The sequence below is a fragment of the Toxotes jaculatrix genome, chromosome 20 (genome assembly GCF_017976425.1).
Source record: "Toxotes jaculatrix isolate fToxJac2 chromosome 20, fToxJac2.pri, whole genome shotgun sequence".
Lineage (NCBI taxonomy): Eukaryota > Metazoa > Chordata > Actinopteri > Toxotidae > Toxotes > Toxotes jaculatrix.
The window spans coordinates 6,549,641-6,572,350 of record NC_054413.1 but is presented as its reverse complement, the minus strand read 5'-3'; the positions used below and the strand labels follow the sequence as shown (position 1 = coordinate 6,572,350).

General features: G+C 40.7%; 1 protein-coding gene across 1 annotated transcript in view; it reads right to left on the bottom strand.

Annotated features, from left to right (window-relative positions):
* Window positions 1–627: 627 nt before the first annotated feature.
* Window positions 628–22,710, bottom strand: part of ptprn2 (protein tyrosine phosphatase receptor type N2) — a 110,734-nt gene continuing 88,651 nt past the window's right edge. Inside the window, exons 14-22 of the mRNA XM_041065954.1 lie at window positions 18,213–18,360; window positions 17,025–17,098; window positions 12,992–13,069; window positions 9,956–10,075; window positions 8,662–8,828; window positions 6,180–6,233; window positions 5,073–5,137; window positions 2,801–2,874; window positions 628–759 (exon numbers count right to left, since the gene is read on the bottom strand). Coding sequence (XP_040921888.1) covers window positions 688–759; window positions 2,801–2,874; window positions 5,073–5,137; window positions 6,180–6,233; window positions 8,662–8,828; window positions 9,956–10,075; window positions 12,992–13,069; window positions 17,025–17,098; window positions 18,213–18,360 — 852 coding nt within the window. The 3' untranslated portion in view covers window positions 628–687. The remainder of the gene's footprint in view (window positions 760–2,800; window positions 2,875–5,072; window positions 5,138–6,179; window positions 6,234–8,661; window positions 8,829–9,955; window positions 10,076–12,991; window positions 13,070–17,024; window positions 17,099–18,212; window positions 18,361–22,710) is intronic.

Below are 22,710 nucleotides of genomic sequence, written 5' to 3'. Positions count from 1 at the left end.
CTTGTCATATGTGACAGGCAAATTGAATATTTTAAAATTCTAGACTGTTAGTCACACAAAATAAGCAAAATGAAGACATTACTGTGGTCTCTGAGAAGCTGCAGATACCATTTTTTTCACTGTTTTTTAACATTTCATAGACTATATGACTAATTCAGTTACTCGCAGCTCTAATGTAGTCTGTTTTAAGTGTGCGAATAGTCATTTTCTAAGCTTGGTATCAGTTTTTGATAGTAGATAGTTCATTTTGGAACAAAAATCTTCACTTGACATCACGTAAACATCTCGTCAGTGGCACTAGAACGGTATTTTCAGGAACAACATCACAGTTATAGAGGACCAGGGATCATATTGACAGAAAGTCTCACAGTAGGAGTGTTGATCCAAGTTCCTCCGTCAGATTAGATCAGGCCCTACTTGCCTACTCCTGACTCACTCAAACAACACGGATCTCAGATCGACAGCTGTACTCTGAGGCTGAATTTGTGAATATGGATCCAGGTGAGATATCTGGCACGACATTCATAAGTATACAGTATATATAGAGGTGAAGAGGAGGCAGAGACAGAGGAGAGAGAGAAACAGAGCGAGGAGAAGGAAGGGCAGAGAGAGATGTCAGTCTTGAGTGGGCAGAGGAAACCGGTGCTCAGTGAGCGAGAAGAAGGTGGAGGGGGGGGCACGATGCCTTCACTGAGGAAGTGCTTTCAGGATGGCATTCACCTCCTCTGCCACGGCTGTCAGCGCAAACTCAAACTGCTCCTAAGGAGGAGGAGGAGGAGGAGGAAAGGATTCAGGGAGAGAGGGAAGGGAAGGAAGGGAAGGAAGGAGAAAATTTTAATGTGTGTACAAGTGTGGAACGGACCAGGAACGCCGGTGCAGATGATTGGCAACTGCTACGTCTCTTCTCTTCCTCCATCTCTCCTGACCCTGCCTAGGATATGTGCGACCGCAGACTTAAGGTGAAGGTGAAGCACATTCTAAGCTTTCAACTCGGGGTGCACGCGTACCCTGCATCGCCATCGATCCAGCCAGGTGTGTTTCAAAATGGAGCTTTTGAGTCAAGCTGTCTCTCAGCTCTGTGTGTGTATGTGCATTTGTTTGTGAATCTGACTCATAGTTTTCCCAGAGGAGCGCAAAAGGGGCTGATTGATGTTTGCCCTATGGACCTGGTGTTTTTATATTCCTCTCCTCTCCCCAGGCTGTGGGCCACGGGGTCCTCTCACAGAGAAAAGGTACGTAGGAGTTTGGAGGGAACAGTCTTTAGATGTGTCAACACACAGCCTGCCATAGTCTGGCCTGAGGATAGGCTAAATCAATATGGAGGAGTCACTGGTGGCCGTGCCTTTTGCTGTGCAGTGGAGGTTATCTGGAGTGTTCGTGTTTTCTATTTTTATGTGTCTTCTGATGTTGTGATGCGGCCAGAAAATATGTAAGTACATCCATCTATATCTACACCGCAGTTATATGTGCCTATATCTAATCCCAGATGGGCTTAAAGTTCTGTGTATGAAAAAAAAAAAAGAGACACTTCTAAAATCAAGTTTTGTGCATGCTATGCTGTTCACATTCACACCACTGGGGGGAGATCAATCTCTGCTTGACTGATCAGAGATGGATGGCTACTAAGGAAAACAAAACAGTCAGACATGCTGTAATTACTGCATGTTGATGTCTGTCAAAAGGAGTAACCAGAAAAAGAAGGGAAATAAATGTTCTCTCTTTTTTTTTTTTTTTGCAAGCTCCAAAAATAAAGTGGCAACATAATGAAGGAAAAAAAAAAACATAATTGGTTGTCCAATCCTTGAAACCTAACTCTAAATTTCATACCTCATTACAATCTAATTTCAGTGTAGACCCAGCATGAAGCCACAAAGTGGAATCAACAATATTCCAATGTAATTTCACTTAGACTTGTCAGAAAAGAGAAAGAGAGAGTGCTTGAAAAGCTTTTCTGCGCTGAACAGAGCGGGGCTGTAAAAGCAGCATTAATGAACCATCCAGGAACACTGGAGTCTGTTAGCAAGCAGCTTCCATAAATATTATCACCCACCGCTGCATGAGGTTTGCCTTTATTATTATTATTATTGGGCCTTCCAATTACAAGAGAGAAACAGAACTAGACTTCCTACCTATTTTTTGCATTAGTGGGTGAGAGAAAATGCTTTGTACACACCCTAAACTATTTTCCAAAATGGTGAGAGGTGGAGGGCCCGCTGTGATATCAACTGTTGTGACTGGAGAATTTAAGTAGCAGCAATAGATTAGATAGAACTATGAAACCGACAGTAATGAACAGGTAAGACTCGCGAGGATGAAAGGGAAATAAAAGCTAAAGACAACCTTGCAGAACATTTCTGATAATCAGTTAATAACGTTCCTCTTACATGTGAGGATCTGCTGCTTTTTATGTTGTATATCATTTTTTATTGAATATCTTTCTCCGTCTTTGTATGTTTATCCTATTTGTTTCAGTGACAGAACTCAATTGAAAATCTTAAAAGCTGCACTTTCATAGGCAAAATATTTCTGTAACAGAAGATCTCGGTCAGTTTCCCACTCTCTGCATCTTAGATAAATGTGGAACAGTGAGTTTTTATCTTCCAAGACAATGTTTTTCTAATCCTGAAGCAGTTATCAATTACCACATCATTTCCCCTGATCCTGTGCACATGCAGCAGACAATCGTCTGTTTGAATGACTGCAGCCCCTCCCTCACTCCCTCTCTCCCTCCTTCCTGGCCCCCCGCCCCACTCCTCCTCCCATCTCCCCCACCTCTCTAACTCAAAGCCGGGGACCTTACCTTTGTCTGGACCATGCCAGCTCTCTGGTCTCTCAAGTGCTCCAGGGTAGCGGCAATATCAATCTCTTTAGCACCTGCAACAGACCGAAAATTGGACTGAGTTCAAAGCAGCGGAGTAATCCAGCTCACATCTGTCAATCTCTCTTTATACTGGGCTCCCTTTGGAACAGTGCAGCGATTGAAAATTATTACATTCATCCCTCGAAAGACTTGGACGAGAGCCACAGACTGTTTCTCGATAAAATATGCAAGAGGATATTTTTGGGGTCTGGGAAATGTGCAATAATGCATTCAAAAAAAAAAAAAAAAATGTTAAGCGCTGGCTTCTCTGTGAGAATCTTGTTCAAAAATTGGTTTAGATTATGTCCAACTATAAAGTCTGCTAAGAGCTTTTTGATACAACAATATCTGAGTGTGTGTGCATGCATGTGTGTATGTGTGTGTCTGAAAATCAACAAACTCTAATTAAAGTGATTTATAGTCTTTGCAGCAGCCATACTGACGATTAACCCATGCAACAGTTGCTTGCCTTCAACACTGATCAGCTGCTGTTGAGTCGAGTCAGTTTTGCCTGATGTTAATCTGGAAATCTTACTCTACTTTCAGATTTATGGATTTCGAGAAGCACAGCAGAGCTGATTTGAGAAAACACAGAGAAGCAGAGAGAAAAAAATGGAGTAGGAGAGAGAGAGAGAGAACCCCTGAACTCTCAAGATGTTTTTGAAAGTGAAGCAGAGAAAGGAAGCAAAAAAAAAAAAAAAAAGAAAGATAGAGCAAGAGTAAAAAATGTATGTATGTGTGTGGGTGAGTGAGAGAGAGAAAAAGGGGGATTTAATGCAGCTGGACTTAGTACTCAAAGTACTCCAGTGCTCCGACAAGACTTTCATGTCTCAGAAGGGCTGGATTCCAAAGTTAAGCTGAAGAGAGGCTCTCTGACCAAAGAAAAAAGCTTTGGAGAGTGAGATTATGTTCATTTTATACATTCGCCTCTGGAGCAGGAAACAAAAGGTTAAAAAGAGACTGGGTGGCACCTTTCATCACCGCGCAACACACAACAGCACATTCGTCTCTGAGCTACATGAACTTGCATAAGGATGGGTCAGTCTTATTACTGTTGTACAAACAGTGAAGGGAAGGTCTGCATCAGAGGCGGCTGTCCTTCTAACCTGTCCTGACGGGGCTGGAGGAGGGCATTCAGAGAGCGAGGGTAAAGGGTAGAGGTCAAAGGGCAAAGGGCAGGGGGCAGGGTAAGCTATGGAAGGTTTTAAAGTGACGTAAGGCAGCCTTTAGAAGAACCAAGCTCCTGTGCATCAATAGCCATGGATAACTAGGATATGTCAAAGAATTTGACAAACTTTTCTTTTTTCTTTTTTTCTTGGTTATTCCATAAGCCAGCAAACAAAATGTACCTGTTTATTCATGCAAATTATGTTTATTCTCCTCAAGCTAAAACTCCTACTTTGTTGGTGTAGAGATTCTACTAAAACACTAGTTTTCCTTTTCGTAGGAAGCTAAAGTTCAGAAACAAATCTTCAAATCATTCTTGTGTTACATGTAATGATAAACCCATGCCATGAAGATCCTTTCTGGCCAGATTTTCTGGCCCAGTTGTTTTCTATTTATTTAGTCTTATTTAGTCTTTCTCTAGTAAATTGTAGACTGTGGTTTTTATTGATAATACAATGCTAACAAGGGATGGACTCAACTCAAAATGACAAAAAATGAAGTGTAAAAGCACCTGGACATTCAGATTTTAACCATACTAATGATGACTAAAGGCAGTTTGGAGAAAAGGTAGACAATATTCAGTGAATATAGGGTGCAAACTATATGGCTTGTTAAGAAGAAACCAGTAATACTGTAAAATAAAATAAACACATTGTTCCCATTAAATATTAAATATTGATACAACCCATTGGAGCATCATTTGAATGGATTTTTCTTTCCATTTTCATGCATGTCCCATCTAAATGCATGTAGCAATTGTGATGCAGGTCAATATGGCGTGACGGTGGCTTACGTAGATAATAACTAATGTGGGTATAGGTTTCTTTTCCATTTTCCCTTTCTCTGTTTCCCCTTTGTTCCTCTCACTCCACTCCTAGCAGCTCCCTCCATTTCTGCCTGTGTCTTCGCTGCCTTTCCAGGCCACAGAAAAGTCACCCTCTAATGCATCCCCAAGACCCTCTGTGGAAAATGAGAGGCTTTAGCGTTGCCAGGGCAACAATTCAACGCAAGCAGAAAGAGTGAAAGGGAAGCCATTGATCGTTACCTTTAGCCATCCTATTGAGGACCATGTCAATCAGAATGTAAGTCCCACTCCTGCCAGCTCCATCACTGCAGAGAGTCACAGAGAGGGAGAGAGAGAGAGAGATCATTAAGGTGGCAGAGTGAAGCTCTGGATGCTTTAATCTCAGAGTGTTTTTCTTATAAGGAAACAAATTGCTCATTTACATCTGCATCTGCTGAGAGACTGTGGAGTATATTTAAACACAAATTAGACTATGCACACAGATACACACTGCTCTATCAGCATAAAACCTGATATTACACATAAAATCAAATACTTAAATAGTAGAAATCGATAATAATCCTTAATATTCTTATGAAAGTACCTGAGGAGATCTGAATATTTGATGTTCCAATAAATGTGATTATGTTAAGCCTTTGCACACGAGAGCATGTGTGGTCTTGAGACTTGCTCGGCTATTGGGGAGAGGGGAATGGTTTCTGAGGCACACTGGGGACAAAGGCTTTTAAATGCATGCACCTCAGGAGCAGAGGAGAGGTTGAGAGGCCAGGGGCGGTTCGAGAACAGCTTTTGGAGAGCCTTGCTTTTCCATTACTCCAGAGATAGTCTTATGAAAAGCCTCCCTTTGTGCCCGCCGGCCATTCAACGGCTCTGCATGTTAATTGCAAACAAGGCGTGCACATCTCTCTAATAAAGGCAAGGCCAATAAAACAGGAGAGCGGCCTGAGCACCACTGCTTCATTAATCCAGTGCTAGACACTCAGTCTGTACAGCTCCCTCAGAGGGAGAGCGGGCTGCTTGGCCCCATGCATGACTTAACAGGATGTGACTATTAAAAGTGGTCAGACAGATACCTGGTGTTTAATACAAACCAATCAAGGCCAGTTAACTAACTCAACCAAATGGGAAATGGAAGAGTCTTTGGCTGTGTGTCTTTGTACCACACTATTTCCATACAGACACAGCCAGTGGAATAAACAGCGGCTCCAGTGGACCCAGATAGAGTAAATGGACTGAGCGGGTTTAAATAAACAGCCTCTCCCCTCCAACACACAGGCCACGACAAACACTCTCTATCCCAATTCAGCAGGTCAGCCACTGTCACAAGGTTCAAATAGTTATACTTGCCTGCAGTGAACAATTATCGGGCAAGATCGACCCCGGTAGCACTTGTTAACCTTTCTGGAATAAAAAAAAAAAAAAAAAAAAAAAGAAGAGAAAATTGGATGTTATTGTTAGCTCAACAGCAAGTTATCTTAAATGCACAGGCTGTTTAAATCATGCTCTGGAAACAGGATCGATTCTTTCTGCTGAGTAATAAAAGCAACAATTAAAGCAAATGTGACTCATGAGGGACTCGTGCGCCGTGGTCTGGATGAAATTAATGGCTGCAATAATCAAAGGAACAAACAGAATTCTGAGAGATGCTCCCTCCTGTCAATCAATCACTTTAATTTGAGGATAGAGCGAGAGAGGGATCCGTGTCGCACCACGTAAATAAACTGAGCATCATTTCGAACAGCATTACTGTGACATGTGGGTGATGGATGTGGTGGTGTGATGTTGTGATTGCCGACCGCCGACGCATTAACCCTGGCCAGTTATGAATGTTATACACCACAGGCACGGCGAAGGCCAACAAGCCTTTTCACACCCCGCTGTTGCCATGGAAACTGACTACACTGAGAGCTTCCGCGTTTCCCTCGTTTTTCACCTTTCAGCAACAAAAATGAAAAATAAATGTCTGCATATCTCATCATATATCTGTTTATCTGTGTTTTTTAAATCAGTAATACTTATTATTTATTATTATTAGGAATGTATGAACAGAAACAATAAATACAACATAAATCTTACTATATAAACATACTATCGTATAAATTTACGTGTCATCTGTCAACAATTACTACCACTGTAATCCGTGTACTACAACTAATGGTGATGATACTGTGTTGCAGCTTATAAATATATTTCATATCTATATTCAATTTATATACATATGTCATATAAATCTTTACTGGTTTGTCCTTTTTTACTTCTGATTCATATTTCCAGTTTATTGTTCTGATTTATTCTTAGTTTTTGTGCTTTGTAAGTTGTGTTTTATAAAGTTTCTAATGTATTTACACCTTCAGAGCTACAACTGTGAAGTACTTGCATTTCAAAGCACAGGGGTGCTCCATTTGATTTTCTTTGCCACTGTGAAGGCCTTTAGTGACCAAAAGCTTGGCTTTATCTTTTAAATACATACTCTGAACATTGCGAAATATTAAAATGTGATAAAACTACAAGTGATCCACTGCTTATTTTGCAAAAGAAATGTTTTCTGAGTATTTTGAGTTCATTTTTTGTTGTTACATCAAATTACATTAAACTGAATGCATATTTTTTACATTTTAAGATATTTTGATTTCAAATGTATCAGTAAAATCAGTCCTTAGTCCTTGGTTAAAGAGCATACAGAGGTGGTTCCCATGCAAGCCAGAGGAAGGAGCAGTGAGAGGAGGAGGAGGAGGAGGAGGAGGAGGAGGAGGGAGACAGAGAGTCAGGAGTGAGAGAAAGACAGTTTGTGCACAGGCCTGGCTGAGGAGACACAGTTTCCAATGATCACTTTTGTGACTATGCAACTGGGCTCATATTACTAGCTGCAACATCACAAAAATGACACTGGCAACCGCAAAATACCGAGTTGGCCGAAACCATGAAAACCGTGAGTGTACAGTACATCATGTGGATCTCTGAATCACGTAATCAGAGAGCTTTAGATTCCCAATAACCTACAGCAGCATTAATGGAGTTACATCAAGGCAATCTGGTCATTAGGGAGATCTCAACAGCAAAGGAAAACTTATGTATGTAATCAAAACACAGCTCAAACCTGAACACCAATATCATAAATAAATATAACTGCCTGCAAGCTACACCCAGTTTAATCGGGGGGGAAAAAAACAGCAGCAACTCTGTCAGGAAAGGATGACATGATACTGTAACTTCACATCCTCTTTCTTTTGCTCTCATCTGCATTACAAACCAGAGGGATAGACTTCCATCCACAAATCAGATGCATCTATTCTCATTTGGAGGGCTTTTCCTATCCCTCCTGGGTTTTTCCCAGAGGAGCTATTGCTTCTCTTCTGCCAGAACACATTATATGGAGAACAGAGTGAGGTTATTCAGTCACTAGCTTTCCCCCTCTCCCATGTTTTTAGTGAGACAGCTCTCATTTAATTGGGTGTTTGAATTAGGTGTTTTTTTTTCTTTTCTTTTCTTTTCTTTTCTATTCTATTCTTTTCTTTTCTTCCCAAGCCAAGCCAGGCAGCGCGGGGCTGTTAATTTGCTGCATCACATGTGCTGGAGGGAGGTGAGGGAAATAGGCCCAGGATGAAAGGGATAGTAGAGAAACGCAGTCCTTATTAGAACCATTCTCGAGGACACCAAAAGGCAGAGGGGCAAAAGGGAGACGGACCAGAGAGGCACTGACAGAATACAGAATATAAGGGAAGGTGATTAAGAACAAGCTCAGGATAAAGGCCAGTTGTAAGGGTGAAAATCTGTCTGAAATATGCCGAGCTGCATTAATGGAGGCCAACCAGCAGGATCTCCACTCTACCTGCGGAAGTCTAGCAGCGTCCTGGCCGAGCTGGGGATCCCACGGTCCATCCAGGACAGGAAGTGGAACTGGGTGACGGTGCGTGTCTCGTTGGTTTGCAGATTCTTCAGGTAGAAGCTCCGCACCAGGAAGTCTTCACACCAGATGTGCTCAGAGACCAAGTTGACCTGGAGACAGAAAAAATATATTTAAGTTAATTAGTTACAGCTTCACACCAGCAATCAGAACCAAAAACACCTTCATAACCTTGCAACAACCTGGCAGGAAGAAACTTTTGCGCAGATGATGATGATCTAAAGAAAACATATTTTCTGACTTACCTCCACTGGTTTCTATCCATGCATATAGTTTTGGTTGTATGCGCCCAGCTGTTAGGAAGCTCCTACTCCCTAAGTAACCATATATCTTTGCTTCATTCTGTTTCTATCCAAATACTAAGCCTTCTTCATAAAGTTTTAGTTTACATGCAGGCTTTGGACTGTTGAAGACAAGGGATTACAGTTATTGTTAACATTTAATTTATTTGTGAAAAATGTCTTTTAAGAGTTTGTGCGCTCTCTCCCTTCTAACTAAAGTCATATGATGCAACGATGTGAAACGAAGAAAAATGTTAAGTATAAATTAAAACATGAATATATTTGTTTTAAGGGAATCTAGAGTCTTCACCTGATAGTCCAGTTTAAACTGAGAAGGTAGGTTCTCACAGAGTACCATATATTGCATACAATATGTTCTTATTGAAAATTTTTCCTTCTGTGTTTCTTTTTATTTTTTATTGATGAAAACTACAAATAAATTGTTGCCAGTGTTGTGTTTTGTCCTCCTCACCCTTCTCCACTCTGCCTTTCACACCAGCACTGCAGGTTTTGAGATATCTGTCTCTGGGATTTCTACCACCACTCCAACAAAAACTTGCAGTGAATGAATTTGGTTTGTGGTGCCTGAAGTAAAATTTGAAAACATCAGTGTGTCTTTGCAAAAACAGTATTCTTGTAACTCAACAGCTTCACAGGGACTCTTTAACTGGTTGAAATAGTTCCACTGAAAACTGCTCACAGTGATCTCGGTAAATTATACAGATTGTTTCTGGAAAGACACGCTGCCGGTGAATTTTTTTAAATGTCATTTTGCAGTGCTGCGAGCACTAAAAATAAAATTAAATTCATCTTCACTATACTGGGGTTGGAGATATTTTTGATATCTAAAAAATGCAGCACATAAAACCGAAACTGTTTTCATGGCTAGACGCCCCTGGAAAGCTTTGCAACTGCTGTTTAACCTCTCACTGACATACCTCGTATATGTGGTAGATATCAGATCCCTCGTCAGGCCAGTAGTGGTGACACTGCTTTACTCCATTTTCAGAAAGTGGGGTTAGCATGACGATGACGACGCAGCCGCTCTCCCACACCATCTACACATCAGAAGAGAGATGTCACTCATCCGTCTAGCACACCCTGAGATTATACCCCTTTCATAGGCATCTTTATGGAATTACAATAGCACTAATGTGTAGCAGAACTGTGCCACTAGGAGCAGCATATTACCCATTAGCATTACATGGCAGCCTTGTATTAGGGTGAAATTGATTTCTTAATCTTGGTCCAGGAAGTATGAATAAATGTCACCTCACCGCGTGTGACAAATGATAAATGTTGGGTCGAGCAGCAGGAGGGCGCGTCATATGTCGCCCCCTCTCAGTCGTGTGAGCGAGATCACAACATCTACTGCGCTGCTGCTCCATTTCATCTTATCACAATCTAATGTGTCCTTGGGAAAAAATACAGGCCCACGGCAGCCATTAGGAAAATGAGGAGGAAACACAGGTTTTATGATTGCTATAAAAACACAATGGCCCTGACTATACACTAATCACAAGCTTCTGTGATCCAGCCCAGTGGACACATTACACGCCAACTGTGCCAGGATGTGATGAGATTAGGCAAGGTGATAATGTGAGGGAATATTATCCATTTAGTCTTGTAAGGTTTGGCAGATTTGCAGGTAGTGAGGAAAAAGTGCACTCTTATTTTTCCATTTTCAGCTGGTAAAGAGCCCATCATTTGTGCTTTTTTAAAAAAGTGATAAACAGTTCCCAGGTTCCAAAAACATACACCTGCTATACATCATTTGTAAACAAGAAGGCCGGAATCAAAAAAAGCCCTTAAAATGGCCGAAGTTGCGGCTCTGTGAACTCGTGCTGATTGGCTTTTTTTTTTTTTTTTTTGCATTGAATTCTGAAGAGAAGCGAGCAGGAAAGCAAGGCCCAGCAGAGCTAAGGTAATAGCCAGAGATGGAAGGAGGGAGGGAGGGAAGGAGGGGAGACGGATCGAGGAGCGAGGGATGAAGGAATGGAGGAATGAGGAGTGGAGGATTAGAGCAGAGCCGCCTTTCAGAGCGCTGCCTGGGGCCAGTGTGGATTAGATAGGACAGAGCAAAAAGATTTGCCTCCTGCACGGTCCATTTGCATGAGAGTGCCAGTGTTTCCCCTGTTTGTTTACTTTTAATGGAGGGAAAGAGTGTGTTTTTTTTTTCCTCCTGCCACCATCCAAGGTTAACCATATTGAATAATGAATGGTTACTACTCATTCCCAGACACAGAACTGATGTTCAGTGTGTCAGTCAATCTGTGTCTAATTTTGCATTATTTTCTGTTTAATTGGGGAAGATTTAGAGTTGAGTTCATGGCTAAATAGCCCATTTCATTAGATAATGGATATGCATTTATTCACCTGGCACACAAAGAATTTGGCAGACAAACAAACAAATAACCAAACTGACTAAGAGATAATTATCAACTGTTTCATTTGAGGCACTTTCAAATTTACAAATTAAACACAGCAAACAGGGCACCTTTCATTCCTATTTGAGCTGATGCAGTCAATTAAGGTACATTTTTTAGATAATGAGCTCTGAGCTTTTCTCTTTTTAATTAATCTGGACACCATGTGAGGACAGAGCTTGTAAGCAGGTTTGTTTTTTTGTGTTTAAAAAGTGATTTTAAACTACATTGCTTTTGGTGTGCACAACCAAACTAAACCAAACCAGACTAAACTTGGCTGCACCACTCTTCTCCCCTCTCACATACAGGCTCTAGCGTCTGTGCTAACACAAAGTCAGCACTGTCATAATGATTCAAAACGAGTATCCGTTCAGTACAAGACGCAGAGTGCAGAGTGCAGGGCCAGCTGGTCTGCCAGGATTTATGCTTCACACTTCCACATCCTGGTCACGGCGAGCGGAGTTACTTCACCATATGGAGGTGATGGGCCCACTAATTACTACAGTGCTGTCCTATTAACACATAAGAAAGCCATTTGGCGACTATGCATCATTTAAGGCGTACCTCCACACAAGTTTTACAATAGCCTATACCCACTGATTGATGGCAAGGTCCTCTGACATTTATAGACAAGGGAAGAAATACAAATAGCATTGAGAAAAAAATGCAAATATGAGCAAACATCAGCATTATTATAATCCTGGGGGCGTGTGTAACTATATTATTATATGCAACTGAAGGTTTGTAGTACATATTCTGCTAGTGACACTGTTTTATTTATGTAATAGCAGCACTGTTATTTCTAGCCCCAGTTTGTTCCCATTACTCATGTATTATCACTACCTTTCTGTCACAGCCCTAAGAATACAATTGTCCTAAAAATATACAATTATTCTTCCATGTATCTGAGGAATAATCATGCTCTAGGTTTTGGAACTACACTTCCCATAGTGCTTTGGGGGATGTAAACAGCAAGTATAATGCTGCAGCGGATTCAGTGAATTACTCTATGGACTATAACTTGAGCCTTAGTTGTGAAAGATCAGGTATAATGATATCCTCATTTATGCCATATCCAGTCACCTGGATTAGAAAATACAGTCATAACTTGAGAAAAGGGTTAAAAATATTTTTGTAGTGCACCAGACAGAATATTTTTTCATCCAAACGGGTAGAATAACCTTTGAGGATTCTGGAAATACCTTCAGAACAGCAGTAAGTGTTTTTAAATCACCTTCTGTTTTCTGTAAAAAAATGAGATGCTTAGTTCTGTGACTCAAATGTAATGATAATACATGAGAAGGGCAAACTTGTGCTACATTCATTTATTGATCCCACCATTGCTGAAACACCCTAATAGAAACCTAGACACTCTTGGACCAAGAAGAAGACATCAAACACACCAGACACACACCAGCTGCTAAGCTACACAAAACCACTGGGTCAGACATAGTGTAGCTCTGTTGTGGTTCTTCCAAACCCTCACCGCAATAGCAACAAAACGGTAAAAAAAATGAAAGACAGAGAGTGAATGGAGATGAGTTTTACCTGCCAGAAGTCCGCCACAGTGGAAGGAAGTGGGCCCTGCGAGGCGATGTAAGTAGGGTTGCGAGGGTCATGGTCCATCTGGGAGAGAGGGAACAGAGTGTGAGATGGTGTTTGGGTGGAGACGGGTTGATGAAAACATACTGTCTGGGTAAAAGACTTGCATCAAAGCCTCCATATGGACAGAGAAACGAAATGAGATCAGCATCTTTTGAGGAAAACACATTCACTTTCTTTTCTCTGCTGCCTCTTATTCTCTGTTTTTAAGTCTTTGCTCGATTCAGCCTCTTTCTATTACTTTCCGTCCTCAAGATGTGGCTTTTCTTAAATTGCTATGATCAGAGTAAATTAAGAGAAACTACATATTACATTTGTAAGCTGTGAATGTCATGCAGGCATCCACTAGATGCCTGGACACATATTTGAAGGAAGTGGTTTGTATCTTGTTTTTGTGAAAAAATGTTAAAGATCAGTCTCTTTAAACATCATATTTGAATAAAAAAGACTGAAGGAGACCTTGGACTTTGCTTTCTATCTCGTAAAAGCAGCAATGACAAATCTTTCTTCCAGCCCTTTGAATTTTCAGAAAAAGGACTTTATACCTACTTGCCAATTCATTTTCTAATCATTCAGCAAAGTTTATTCACTACTGCTTTAGTTAAATCTCAGTGTCTTCATACCAATATACTCCCTCAAAGACCTCATGAAATGGCTTTCGGATCTCAATTTTTTTTTCATGCTTTGACGTGTTTCTGCATGAAACATGATATGGTGGTGGGACCTTAAAGCCTGGAGGCGGCTGACATGAGGGGGCTGAATGTTGAGGTGGACATAATGACACAGGGGACCTGGTTTGAGGGATGTGACGGAGACTTGATTGAGTAGGTGTTGGCTGGGTCGCCCCCAAAATCAATGACCACATTTTATTGAATGAATTTTTATGCACACCCTCGAGTGCGAGATGCATCAGTGGAAAGATGTTGACATATTTTGCAGGAAGAGAAATGGGAAGGTATATAACAAGGGGTGAGGTACAGTATATTTGGCACTGTAATGACAGACGACGCACCCAAACGATGTTGTATTTTTGTTAGTGTAGGGATTGATCTAATATTATTTATGGTAGACCAGCAAAAGATAGTCTTGCGTGAGGAAAACGCAGTGATTTATTTATAAAATCAGTGAGCGACTGGCTCGTTTCTTTGCATATTAACCTGGCACTGAGTGACAGCTACAATGGATGTCATAATGCATTTTTGCATTACAACCTCTAATTGTAACAGAGTCATTTACTGAGAGAGACATCTCTTGAGCATAACATCAAGAAACACCACTGCGGCAAGTCACAGGGTGATTCTTAATGGCTTTTGCTTTCATTATGAACTTGAAGAACAACTTGTCAAGGACACATAACATGAGCTTAAATGTTAAAGATCTAGTTTTTCAGTTCATTTCTTTGTGTACTTCTTACTCATTTGTCTCGCTTATGGACCTTGACACTCAACCTTAAGAGGAAAATAATTATGGAGCATCTCTTCACGGCTTTGATATTAGCATAATGCTTTTCTCTCCTCATGTCTAATAACCTCAACAACAGGATTAACTCCTGATGCTTCGAGAAGCTGATAAAACCAAACATGCAACTTTAGTCCAAAATTTGAAATAAAAATCGATTCCTTTATTATTTATCTCATGTTTGTTTCTAATTTATCTTCATTATAGTTGATTAAAAGTGCCAAATCGTTTTCTGATTTAACTCCACTTACACACAGTGATGTAATTTATAATTACGTTAAGCTCAGTAGAACCAGTAGAAACAGACTACTGATAGTGTTATTAAAGTGTTCTTTGCAAAGGGATACTTGTTGTTGCATATCATCCTTAGTGCTGTATAATACACAGTAAAACACTACAGATTCCCAGTGTTTAGAAATAAATCTATATAGATAGATAGATAGATAACTTTATTAATCCCAGAGGGAAATTAGTTAACCCTAACCCTATATATCAATATATCTCTATCTTGCTCTACATATACACATATATAAATACATAGGCATATTAAGTGTCTATTATATGTCAGTCAGGATGTAACTATGAGGTTTACTGGGGCGAAGAAGTGAAGCATGAGTGACTGCAAATGCTCTCTCAATACACCTACACAAAGGCTGGCTGAAATTTGAAAAATTGACTGCCTTTCTGTTAAAGAAATCTCACAAAGGACACATAAATGCAGGAAACATTGTGTTCATTACCCAGTGTTATACTTCAATCAGCCGTAACCGTGTTGTTCAATGTTCTCTTCATCTTTCCTGGTAGAAATTCCTCATGTGAGTTTGTTTAAAAAAAAACATCTCCCCCACAGAAATGAAAGGGTGGTGCCGAATGCTAGTGCTGCCACTCCGTTTGGCCAATCTCAAGGACACAGACATGCTGTAGCTGTGTGCTGACATCCTTGCATGAATACTAAAGCGCAAACATGAAAGAGTAGTCCTGCGTTTCAGCTGTCCTCGCCTTGCCATTGTGGGAAGAAGATAGACTGCAACAAGAAAGGCAACGAAGTGCTCTTTGGTTTGAGGTAAAATAGCTTGTACTAAAATAGCTCGCACAAATATCTGTTCCTGGAGAGGCGTCTCAACTTCGAACACCTTGCTGTAGTGCCTTGATCCTGTGTTTATGTAAGATAGAGAGCTTGGGAGCTAAATGCTGGCTTGAGCTCATCCCAGATAGTCTGAAAACAAAAAGCCTGGAGAACAGGTGGGAAACCAAAAATCCACAGAGTCTGACTTTGTAAAAAAAAAAAAAAAAGGCCAGAAAAAGCAAAGACAGCCAGGCTCTGACCACATTTTGTGTCACTGCACATTCCTTCGAGCCATCCCTCACGCTAATGATGCCGTACATCTGGGAGCGCTTGTATCATTTGTGGTCAAGCATTAACCATTATCCGAGCATTTCCCTGTGTGTATGCCACCCTCTGCTTTGCAGGAAGCTCAGATCACCCCTTCCCTTTGCCACTCTGACCCCGGATCCCCAGAAAGAAGCGACAGATTATTTACTCGTAGGCCACTGCCCCTGAAGCTAATGAGGAGGAAGAAGCCGCATTGACAGACATAATTATCACAGTTTTGCTGGGCTCAGCCAGGGGTCTCTTTTGTGGTGTAATTACTGTCCTTTCATCCGCACACCACTGCATCCGCCATTACTTCACCCATCTTTAACATCCGTTTGTTTGTTTTTTGTTTTTGTTTTTTGAACTGCATCAAAACTGTCTTGGGTAACTTTGCTTTATCCTGTTTTTCTAATGCACCAATCTGATTTTTTGTTCACTTCTTCCCCCTGCTTGATTAACTTCATTATAATATTACTCTATAAGATGCCAAATGTCGCACTACAGCACTGTTTAAATAAGGTAAAAACCTCTATGAATATGCCATTAGAGAAAATGGAGGAATAAATTGAGCATCTAAAAGTCTCCATTGTTTGTTTCTGAGGAGTAATAGGCTTTTAGTGCAGCTGTGTGTGTTCCCTTCATCTATCTCCTCAGAAATTTTGGCACTGTTTTTGAAATGCATAGTTTCCTGTTCCCCTTTGATGGAATCCCTTTTCAGCAGCCGCAGGGGAAATCATGACTGGCAATATTTTGGGGGAGAAATACAAAAAAAAAAAAAAAAAAAAAGCCCTCTCCAACACGGAGGTCTTTCTGGATTTGCAGAGGGATGAATTTGTTTAGTCAAAAATAATGTATAATTCTTTTTAGTGTGGATATAAAGAAAAGGGGTCTCTCCAGGGAGCGGCCATTTTGAAAGCAGTGAAAGTAGCAATGTGATTCAACAAGACAAACTGAATCTACTGAGTCTCCCAGCATTGAGAACAAAGTTTTAAAAAAAAGATCAATGTACTTGGATCGATGACAAGTCCTTTGAAACTACTTTTATCTCAAAGTAAAATCCATCCACAACAGGTGCTCCTACAAAAAGCTTCAGAGACAACAGATATTAGCCACAACGTGGAGCCATAATGAATACACAATACTCACTATTGGACTGGCATTGATGTAATCTGAGTTTCCGTGGTTGTTCTCTGCTTTCAAGGTGATCCTGGAATGATCATCTGTAATGGAGATGCATAATTCATCAACACTGTTCCACTGTTTTTCCTCCCTGCACAATAACAACAGAATTTTGAGCAGCAACAGAGGAATGTGAAACTGTAAAGGCTGCAGGGACTGCAATTTCACCAGACTTTCATCATACACACACACTCACTATTCTGAAATCTTGAATTGCTTCACCTTCAATAAGGAATGTTCCATGAGAAATAATAATAAATATTTTATCTTAAGAAGTCTGTAAGTTGTGAGCCTTAAAATCCTTTTTCTTAAACAAGTGATTCTATTGCAAAATTCATATAATCTGTTCCCAGTCAACTTGAACCCACTTTGGTAGTTTTAAACACATTTGCCTCAGTTTAAAGCCCATGGCAACTTGGCTTTAAATCTTAGGTATTTCCCATAATCATTCATAAATAAGCTAAAAAGAGGAAGGTATTAGGTTTTATTTATTAAGACTAATTATTCATTAATCAAAAACTGTAGGGGCGTGGTTTGATCACATCTGACTGAAGCAACTCTCTACCTGTGATCAGATTCGGATTCATCAAATTGTATTTCAGGGTAGAGGTAGTTAGCCCTGGTATTATATTACAATATTAATAATCACATGTAAATGTATAAATGTAATTACAATGTTTTTCATTTTAATCCAACCATTGGATTGTTTGTACGCCTATTACAGAAAAATGTACTAGGACAAGCAACACAGTGGTTTTATTTATGCTCCAATGTTTGTATTTTCAAACTGTTGGTCTACTTTTACAAGAAAAAGGGATTTGAGGATGAGGAATAACTGGGAAATGTAACACTATCTGGTGTAGCTGAACTGTACACTTCCCCCAAACCAAGAGCAGAAGAAGAGCAGATCAGAGCCAAGAAGTGGATGTCCCAATCCAAGTCTAATTTAACCCCACATAGTAAAATAGTTAGTTAATAACATGCCTTTTGTCTTTGGTCATTTTGTTTCTCAAAACAGCTCACAGGCATTTGTTCACAAACATATCAACAACAGTGATGGAGCTGCATGAGCTGCCCTGCATTGCTCTGGCCTTGTAAATACTGGAAACATTCTCACAGCAAAAAACAAAAAAAAAAAAAACTGAATGGACTCACATACGACCACAGCGTCTGAGCGGTTCCTCTTGGAGTTCTGCTCGCCGCGCCCCACACTGCAGGCGCCGGGCTCTGCCTGATAGGAGCACAGGGCCTCCCACTCACGCTCCAGACGGTTCTTGTTCTTCAAGTGGTCCTCCATGTATGACTAGAGGGGAACAGGGACCACCTTAGCCGCCATTTCAAAGGACAAGCCAGAACCACGCAAAATAAAACTGAATCTATCTCAGAATATGACCGTTTTTGCAGAAATGTTTGATTAATGGAAAGAGAAACCCGGAATAATTCACCCCTTACTTTATCAGAGCTGGCTGGAGGTAGGTTGTTGTTATGTTTTTTCATTGTGTTTTCTCAATATGAGCCAACCAATAAATAAACTGGAGCAAAACACTAAAACCCTGACAACAGCACCTCTGCTTTAAAGCTGTGATCAGGTGTCATGGTGCATTATTGTCTTAAGCTGCCGTACAGAATAACAACTGGGTGAGGAGGAGGCTGCCGAAGATCTAGGTGGGGAAGGTGTGCTAATGTTTGTGTCTTTGTGTGTTTGTGCATGTGTGTTTGACCGAGGGAAAAAAAAAATCACACACAATTAAGACTCCTGAAAGGTTTGTCTGCATTGGAAATACTTCAGGGGTGTTTCAATCACGTCCCTCACTGCTTGCACAGCCACTGATAAGATTGTCTGCATTTAAGCCCTCGCTTGGAGAAGACAAAATTGAATTCGCTAGAGAGACAAAGATGGAAAAAGAGAAGGGGGAGGGGTAGAGGTCTGTGCGTCTGTGAGTGTGTGTGTGTGTGTGTGTATTCTCCCAAACCAGGGCAAGTCTTATGGAGCTTAGAGGCTGTAGCTGGCAAGATGATTCTTTTTTAGTGTTGCGCCCTGTTTCGCTTTCTCTCCTGTATCATAGCTCCCCTCCCGACGGGGTTAAATGGTTTAGTCTGCTATTGTGTGAGGCAGAAGATTACAGACTCATAAACTGATGTCAGGGATCAGCTGGCTAATACAATGAAAGTGATACCCAGATGTGCTGGGTTTTTATCCCATATTAAAGGCAGTATAGGTAGGCTGAGCAGAGAGGTGACACTCCATTGTTACATCCGACTTATTCACTACTGTCTGTCAAAAGGGAAATCCAAGTCTTTGCAGAATATATACAATTCCTACCTAGATGATAATCACAAATAAGCTTGTTCAACACATAATAGGCAATTACCCTTTGATGGCTCATGAATTCAGATGTCTCCTGCATGCATGCAAAGGATATTAGGTGGCTTATAAGAACATTACAAATCCTACAGACAATGGAAATCAAAGTTTATTGTTGGATACGGTACCAAAGGTGCCACTCGGTCTTAAAAGCCACACAGGGAACAGAAAAAGCAACTCTTATGATTAATGCTGGCGCATAATGAGAGAACACGACAGCACAAGGTGTTCCATCTGAACCCATTAATGACATAAAGGAATATTTCTGAGACACAACTGTATGATTTCTGCGGTTACACTCTGAACCATCCCTGCCTGAACTTTTAATTTTATGCATGCAAAAAAGTCAATTATGAAAAGAAAAAAAAAAAAATCAAGCTAATGTCAATTCTAATGGCAGGCAGCACACATACATTTGCATGTGTGTTGTTGTGCATTGCCTACGCAGATACACAGTGCTGTCTTCTCAGGAAAATGACAGCATGCCATTATGGCCACTTGACAGAGCCTGTCACCACTATGATCTTGTCACCCTGTACAAGTACTCTCTGCTTGCCAGCCTGACAGCATTCCACTTCCCCTACCAATATTACATCTCCATGTACTTGATACATCCACTCTGAATTGCATCCCATTCTATTCAAACGATGCCCTGAATCGATTGCATTCCAAATTTATATTTTCGCAGCTTAATGCAATGCAGCCAGCAGGCCCTTATCAAGCCCTCCCGTTTCTAGGGGGAGGCAGTGGACCATGGCGTATTCCAGAGACAGGGTAACGAAGGTTTAGTGAATGGGGGGATTATGTCTGCCAATCAGAGGGCTGGGATGGGAGGCCTGGGTGTCAGCGAAACAATGTCTAATCCTTCCTAAGCAGTCTCCTCGGCAGCAGAGGGTGATGGGTGAAATCAGGATGAAGGGAGAACCAGGGGAGCCAGACACAACAGGTAACACATTACTGTCAAGCTCCGCTGTCAAATTAAAATGAACAGTCCCGGTAACAGTTTGTACAGGGAGCTTTATGATATGATAAACAGCGGCGAAAGCTGAAGAAAGGTATTAATATGTATGTTTTTGTGTGACTAATAATAGCTAAATGAAAAGAACATGCTGTTTTGCGTTAAATGGAACAGCAAATTGTTTTTTGTTTTTTTTTTGCTCATAAACTAAATTTAAAATTGCGAGTTAAAGTCACTCAGGGCAGAACATGTTGCAGAAGTCAGTGGCTGTTTGCTTTTCTTTGAGTATATTTTCCTTTTGAGCAAATAATTCATCATGAAAAAAAACAATAACTACTCAACATAATGAAAAAGAGCCTCAAGCTACATAATTATTGTTTTTTTTTTTTCTTTTTTCGAGGGAGAGATGATTAAGTCACGGGAACCCTACAAGAGCAGCTACGGTACCAACACTGTGACCCTGTTTCTGGGCAGCAGGGGAACATGGACAGAAATGTTTTGCTGTGTTTGTGGAGGAAAAAGGAAGTTTAGTGAGTGCAAAGTGCTGTCCATGGTGCTGAAAGGAGCCAGTACTGAAGTCATAAGCACATAAATAGAGCCACATGAAAAACACATGCTTCCATGTTACATGCGAAAATCATTTTTTGATGTTTTTAAACATTTAGCACCTCCTTAAAAAAGGCCAAAGAGACAGAAAAAGTAAAACAGAAGAGGTGTGTCAAAGCTCTAAAAACAAACAAACAAACAAAAAAAATAATACAGCAGATGACTCAGCTCACAGAGGCTTCCAATTTCAGTTCTGAAGTTGGAAAGTTGTTATGCAAGACTTTTTTAAGTCTTGAGGTGGGCCGCACAGTGGGGTGCAACATCGCATCCTGACGGCACCAAACTCTCGCTGTAGCATAGTGGTTGTTTGTGTGTGTGTGTGTGTGTGCATGTGTGTGTGAGGGGTGATCAGGCTTCAAAAAAAAAAAAAAAAAAACAGGACCCCCAGCATGGGTGCTTTGGAAAGCCAGGTATTCATCATCCTTCACCACACGGTGTGTGTGCTCCAAAAAGCAAGTAAGGGGAGATGAGAAGAGAGGATAGCAGAGATGGGAAAATATAGGTCTGAGATCAGTGATAACAAGGCAATCTCACACATGGTTTCATGTGAGATGGCGGTGGAATTTTAAAGAAGAACCCCTATAGGACATCTCCATGTCAGTCACGGCATGAAAGAGAAGTAAAGGTCCCTGTGTGTTTTACCTTTCTACATTGTAATGCCTGCGTTGCTGCTGTGAAGAAATTGGGGCTAATAATAACAGCTCCTAGAAATGATTCACAGTGGCTCTTTTGTTATTGCAGGGCTAAATGCTCTTCTATTGTCAATGTTTTCAAAAGGGGCTTCACAAACAAGCCTTGACGAGTGCAACAAAACCCATCTATTACCACCAATACAAGGCATTACTCAGATTCACTCTCATTCATTATAGCCTCCCAATATAAAAGCTAGACTTGCAGTGTGATGAATGCTCTCTCCATTAATGGAAACACTGCAAGGCATCTATCCATCTCTTTTATCAAGCTTGTCTCAAATGAATGAAGCGAAAGTTGTGCAAAATTAAAACTATCCATTGTGTGTTTGTGGACACGTTGGCAACCAAAAGCTTTTTCCACCAACCTACCCACCCCTCAAAAAAAAAGAAAAGAAACAAACAAACAAAAAAAAAAACAACAACTTGGAAAATTTTCTAAAACATCCAAATGACAATCAGATGGGTAATGATATTTCACTTTTGAGCTGCTCTCATCACACAAAACACTGTCTGCCTTATTTTGCTGCAGCAGTACGAGAAACGGTGGGGGTAAAAGATGAAAATGACGGAGGGGAGAGGGGAGGACGGAATGATAAAGAGAGAAAATGACACAGTAGAGGGAGGAAAAAGTTGAAGGAAAAAAAATGAAGACAACAGAGCCAAGATAATGCAAGAGGGAAAAAAACAGCGGGAAGAGTGATGGGGGGAAAAAAAACAAAAAACAAAGATAACAGGGTTCTGAAGGGAATGAGGTGAGAGAAGGATGAAAAAGAGACACATCCAAACAGATAAACAGACAGAAATCAAGCTGTTGGTTTTCAGCTCAGAGCCTAGCATATTCATGGACACTGGGATTTTTTTCTAAAGCAATGTACTACAGTGTGAGCTCACTAAATATCTGAAAAGCCTATTCCTGTATATCACTGGCACCCAATTTTGATCTGATCTACCCCTACAGGCCCTCACAGATGAACTCAAGTAACCCTTAACCAACAACAACCATCATGTTCCAAATGTGGTCATTTAAATTCA